This window comes from Triticum urartu, chromosome 7, assembly GCF_003073215.2.
Source record: "Triticum urartu cultivar G1812 chromosome 7, Tu2.1, whole genome shotgun sequence".
Lineage (NCBI taxonomy): Eukaryota > Viridiplantae > Streptophyta > Magnoliopsida > Poales > Poaceae > Triticum > Triticum urartu.
In genome coordinates, this window is record NC_053028.1 from 713,713,479 (window position 1) to 713,719,663 (window position 6,185).

Sequence of the window (6,185 nt, forward strand, 5' to 3'; positions counted from 1 at the left end):
AGACCATTGGTTTTCATAGCATGGCAAAGGTGCCTAGAGGATCGACAACCTGGAGAAGTGCCCACATAAATCACTGGCAGATATTGCAAGTGAGTAGTAACTGGTAGATGATGTTTCATTATTAAGTTATTTTCATCTGAATTGCCTGTTGTGCGTTTACTCACTCCTGTTGAACCACTTTGCCCCTGCCCAGTGGAGCAGCAAAAGAAAAAGGAGGTACTGGAGAGGAGAATGGCGATACATGCATACAGCTCAAGAGTGAAGCGATACCGGTGGCGTTCGAAATCTTTGCTTTGCGTAGCACAGAGGAAGCAGCTGAAGTTAACCTTCATGTGTTTGTAAGACACGGCGTGGGCAGACTTGGCATGGCGTAGATGCGTGCTCTCATGATCAGTGGATTGCACTTTTCGATTCAGTATCCCAGATTTTGAGTTCTTCGGATGGTTAGTGATCGAATTAAACATGAATTGCCTTGCAAACTCCGAGCTAGCTAGTCATGATTTGTCTCACGGACCTGTCTTATTTGACAGATGATGAATGTAGCTGGGTGTCCATCAGTTCTAACACATGAATGCTTGCCACATACACAAGGAGCAACAACAATCTGAGGTGAGATCACGAACAATAACTACAGTATTTCCATTCCAATCAACCAGTGCCACCTTTATTGACAAATTAACATAGAAATTTTAACTAGCTTCCCTATTTGATTTATACCAATAAATAAATTGGAGACATATACATTACCATATAAGAGGCGCCATAAAATCGAATCTAAACATCTTTTATTGATAATACCCGAAAAGGCTTTCGCCCTGTTTTATATATAAAGCAACGATCATCAACAACCTGATACAGACACACGCACACACCCAAAGCAGGATACATCGCAACAACACCACCCCTACCACTACAGGAGCTACCAGGGTCCTCAACCGTGAACACGCCACCGCGAAGAGACAAAGCCGCATATGATGAACCGTGAGCTCCAAAGTGGCGTCTTCGGGAAGGTTATGACACCGGAGCGCCGGCACCGCACGATCCAAGGATCAAGGTTTCCCCTAGAGCAACACGGCGGGCGATGAGAGCCGCGACGATGCCTTCAAGAAGGGGACGAACTTCGCCGCCGCCGTCTGCCCAACGACAGAACAAGTTTTCACCCTGGCCAACAATCATCACCATCGGCATATGGTACGAGCGCCGCACCACCGTCACCGAATGCCACACCCCGGCCACCACGCCACCCACACGACCATGGCCATCGGGCAGCCCCTGAGCCACGGGCTCACCCAAGAGCACCATGCTCCCCACCAGGGCCGCCGCCCCAGCCTCCAAGACCCCAATGCCACCTCACCCGAGCCACGCCGCTTCACATACCAAAGAGACGAGCGGAAATGCACCTCATTTCCCACCCCCGAGCGTCCCCAACGCCGAGACCCACCTAGGCCGGCCAGATCTAGGTGAGCGTTGACTGCCACCATGATCAATGGCCTTGCAGGTGGTCTCTCCAGATGTCATTCCTGGCATCAGTTCAACCTCCGATGTGGCTGCCAACCGGGTCCAGTCCCCAAAAACATTCTGCATGGTAATAGGTAAATGCTATTATAGAGTAGATTGTACACCTTAAAAAAATCAATTATAAATGTTTAAAAAAAACATAGAAAAAAGTGTGAGTGTTCATATGGAATGTGTCTACAACCTCCAAAAATTTCATGTGCAAATTCGAAAGGCATATAGACTTGTCTTTTTGTTTCTAAATCTCCTTTCGAATACTGACCTGAAATTTTTGGTGGCTGTAGACACATCCCTTGTGAAAATTCACATTTTTTATAGAATTTATTAAAACATTTAAAAATTGATTATTTGAAACAGCAGCATAATACCATTTAAAGTTGTGGTAGCACTAGATATTCTTTCAGTAGAGTATTGGTGTGCATCGTTCGAAGTGTGCACTGCACGCTTAGATCCATCGGGGGCGGGGCTCGATCGATGTGAAAAGATGCATGATTCCGGGCAAACGGCATGCCTAGCCACTTGGCTCAATCTCGGATGATGCGAAAAGATGCTCAGTGCCTAAGTCGTACTTGTGCATGGCAAGTGAGCACATGCCGTGACTCCTCTAAATCGCAGCACCCGCCCATCAATTCTGTATAAATAAACGTACCGTACCAGCCCAGCAGCAAATGGTAGCAGCATTAGTTAGCGACATGGGCGACGAGGAGGCGTGCATGTTCGCGCTGCAGCTAGCCAACTCGACGGTGCTACCGATGACGCTGAGGACGGCCATCGAGCTGGGCCTTCTGGAGGCCCTTGTGGGCGCCGCCGGCAAGTCGCTGACTCCGGAGGAGGTCCTAGCGAAGCTGCCGTGCAAGGCCAACAACCCGGACGCGCCGTCCATGGTGGATCGCATGCTGCGTGTGCTTGCGTCGTACAAGGTCGTGTCGTGCACGGTGGAGGAGGGCGAGGACGGCAGCCTCTCGCGCCGCTACGCCGCGGAACCGGTGTGCAGGTGGCTCGCCCCGAACGAGGATGGCGTCTCCATGGCCCCCTTCGCTCTCCTCGCCCAGGACCACGTCTACCTGGAGCCCTGGCGCCACCTCAAGGACGCGGTCCTCGACGGCGACGGCGGCGGCGGCACTGCGTTCCACAGGGCGTATGGGACGTCGTGGTACGAGTACACCGGGAGGGACGCGCGCTTCAAAGGCCTCTTCTACGAGGCCATGAAGCACCACTCCGCCATCATCACCAAGAAGCTCCTCGAGGTGTACAGGGACTTCGACGGCATCGGCACCCTCGTCGACGTGGCCGGCGGATTCGGCGCCGTCAGCCACGCCATCACCTCCATGTACCCGAGCATCAAGGGTGTCAACTTTGACCTTCCCCACGTCATCGCCGCCGCCCCTCCTTACCCCAGGGTCGAGCACGTGGGCGGCAACATGTTGGAGAAGGTGCCCTCCGGCGACGCCATCCTCATGATGTGGATCCTCGACTGCTTCAGCGACCACGAGTGCGCCACGGTGCTCAAGAACTGCCACGACGCGCTGCCAGCACACGGCAAGGTCATCAGCGTGGAATGCATCTTGCCGGTGAACCCAGAGGCGACCAACAGCGCGCAGGCGTTGCTCGCCGTCGACATGAGCCTGGTCGCGTACAGTCCGGGCGGCAAGGAGAGGTATCTCAGGGACTTCGAGAAGCTCGGCAAGGGCGCTGGGTTTGCCGCCGTCGAGGCCACCTACGTCTACGCCGACTTCTGGGCCATCCAATACACAAAGTAACTCGCAAGATCGTCTACCTTATCTTGCTACTTCCGTTTTCTAATCTTCATAAATAAGTAGACACGCAGCGTGAGTCTATTCACGACGTGGCAGCAGACTTAGATTACGTTTGGGAAGTGCTCCAAACTCATTTCAGTGATCTTTTACTACGCCCCACAAAAACCATTGAATTTTTCTGCTTGGAATGGGCTGTTTGGATGCCATGTAGATTTTACAGTTTATCATATACATGTTGATTCCATGGCGATGAAGACAGACCAAGGGAGCTCACCGTGCTAAAGATAAGCATGTTCACCTAGGGGGAAATTACACGAAATATTTCAACCTCACTGTAAATGGTAAGGAAAACAAATTTTCCAACTACAACGATAAGAGGGGACCATTGTGGGTGAGGGCAACTTCAAGTGTTTTTACCGATTAGTAGTATAAGAGAATGTTTGGTGCACCAGCTAAAAACAATTTCTCTATGGTATAAGAGTCAAATGCTCACATCACGCAGTAGTCTCCAAAACAAAATACGGTTATTACTGCTGACTTCATGAAGGATGAAGTATATGAAGCTATCTCTTAGATGGAGTATAATAAGATCCCGGTACCAAATGATTTTCTGTGGAGTTTTACCAAGAATTTTGGGAAGTCAGTTAGTAATATTTCATGTCTATGTTTGATCAGATGCAGCTGGAGAGCTGCCTCTGATTAAGCTTAATCATGGGGTCATTAATCTTTACCTAAACAGAATGTTTTTGTAGTGTGTTTATTTGGTAGTGTCGATGTTGATACTAATTTCCATTAATCAACCTTATAAACTGGGAAGGAGGAAGTTCTCAGCTAGCTTAGCTGTAACCAGAGTTGGGAGATCCACCCATGGGTTTAGCTTAGCCGGAAATACTTAATATGTTGATACATGATTACTTCCCGGAGTAGATAAGTAAGCTCAAGACAGTCAGTCGCGCGACAGCTAACCAATTAATGTGCCTTGAACTTGTAAAGCCAGTTCTGATAGACATTGTTTTTTCATGTTCAGACGACTTGGGGGGTCGATCGAGGTCGTGCTAAAGGTCCGAATATGGTACTACTTGCCAGACCTAGATAACTATGACAAGCTGGAGAAGCGCTCCTTAGAAAGCTCTGCCTGAGATTCCATCTGAGTAACTAACTATCAGCAGCAGCTCAAGAGTGAAGTAATATCCCAGATGATGCTGGCGGTTCCAGTCAAATTTGACGTGTTTTGTCAAAATTGCGAAGCGTGGGCTGGGGACAGAACATATGGAGTAAATCAATCACCAGCGAATTACGTCCTCCCTATCAACTTTGGCGCTAGCTAAATTGACACCTCTCTCTCTTTTTCCGGCGGAAGATGGTATGGCGAATGGATCAATAAACTTCAGGTTCCCATCACGAATATTTACTTTCTCTAGTGGCATATTATGGTAGAAAAGTCCCGTCAAAGAAAGGTCTGTTTGGTAGGGCAGAAATGGATAAAAATGGAAGCATCTAAAACTAAAATACGACTAGATACATCCATTCCTCCAACAAGTATTTCCGGACGGAGGGAGTAGATTTTACAGTTTATCATATACATGTTGATTCCATGGCGATGAAGACAGACCAAGGGAGCTCAGCGTGCTAAAGATAAGCATGTTCACCTAGGGGGAAATTATACGAAATATTTCAACCTCACTGCAAATGGTAAGGAAAACAAATTTTCCAACTACAACGATAAGAGGGGACCATTGTGGGTGAGGGCAACTTCAAAGTGTATTTACCAACTAGTAGTATAAGAGAATGTTTTGTGCACCAGCTAAAATAATTTCTCTATAAGGTATAAGAGTCAAATGCTCACATTACGCAGTAGTCTCCAGAACAAAATACTGTTATTACTTCTGACTTCACGAAGGATGAAGTATATGAAGCTATCTCTTAGATGGAGCATAATAAGATTCCGGTAACAAATGATTTTCTGTGGAGTTTTACCAAGAATTTTGGGAAGTCGCTTAGTAATATTTCATGGCTATGATGCAAGCTGGAGGGCTGCCTCTGATGAAGCTTAATCATGGGGTTGTTTTTGTAGTGTGTTTATTTGGTAGTGTCGATGTTGATATTTATTTCCATTAATCAGCCTTCTAAACTAGGAAGGAGGAAGTTCTCAGCTAGCTTAGCTGTAACCGGTGTTGGGAGATCCACCCATGGGTTTAGCTTAGCTGGAAATACTTTTTTCTTGAACACGATACAGACGCAAAGCACTCATATATACGCGCACATCCTCACCACTATGAATGCACACACGGACACCTTATCCCGATGAGCACCTCCGAGAGACTGAGCCGGCATATCATCTTGAGATTTTACAAAGTCACCGTAGGCGCCTCGTAGTCGATGGGAACATCTCCTCCCGCTAAAACCAGGATTTGAACCCTGATGGGCGATACCACTGTCCAGCTAACCATCCAACCACAGGTTGATTTACGCTTAGCAGGAAATACTTAATATGTTGATACATGATTAATTCCTAGAGTAGATAAGTAAGCTCAAGACAGTCAGTCGCGCAACAACTAATTAATTAGTGTGCCTTGAACTTGTAAAGCCAGATCTGACAGACATTGTTTTTTCATGTTCTAACAAACGTTGTGAACAGGACTAGCTGTGAGACGACTTGGGGGTGGATCGAGGTCGTGCTAAAGGTCCAAATATGGTACTACTTGCCAGACCTAGATAACAATGACAAGCTGGGGAAGCGCTCCTTAGAAAGCTCTGCCTGAGATTGCATCTGAGTAACTAACTATCAGCAGCAGCTCAAGAGTGAAGTAATATTCCAGATGACGCTGGAGGTTCCAGTCAAATTCGATGTGTTTCGTCAAAATTGCGAAGCGTGGGCTGGGGACAGAACATATGGAGTAAATCAATCACATT

At 47.6% G+C, this 6,185-nt stretch overlaps 1 protein-coding gene across 1 annotated transcript; it reads left to right on the forward strand.

The window, feature by feature from the left end:
- The first annotated feature begins 628 nt into the window (after nucleotides 1-628).
- Nucleotides 629-3,522, forward strand: LOC125522262 (tricetin 3',4',5'-O-trimethyltransferase-like). Its single transcript, XM_048687339.1, has one exon. It carries the CDS (start codon nucleotides 2,184-2,186, stop codon nucleotides 3,273-3,275), a length of 1,092 nt encoding a protein of 363 aa, XP_048543296.1. The 5' UTR covers nucleotides 629-2,183; the 3' UTR covers nucleotides 3,276-3,522.
- The last annotated feature ends 2,663 nt before the right edge of the window (nucleotides 3,523-6,185 follow it).

What these genes read in the sequence shown, in the direction of transcription:
- LOC125522262 (XM_048687339.1), top strand. Translation starts at nt 2,184, where the DNA reads ATGGTAGCAGCATTAGTTAGCGACATGGGCGACGAGGAGGCGTGCATG.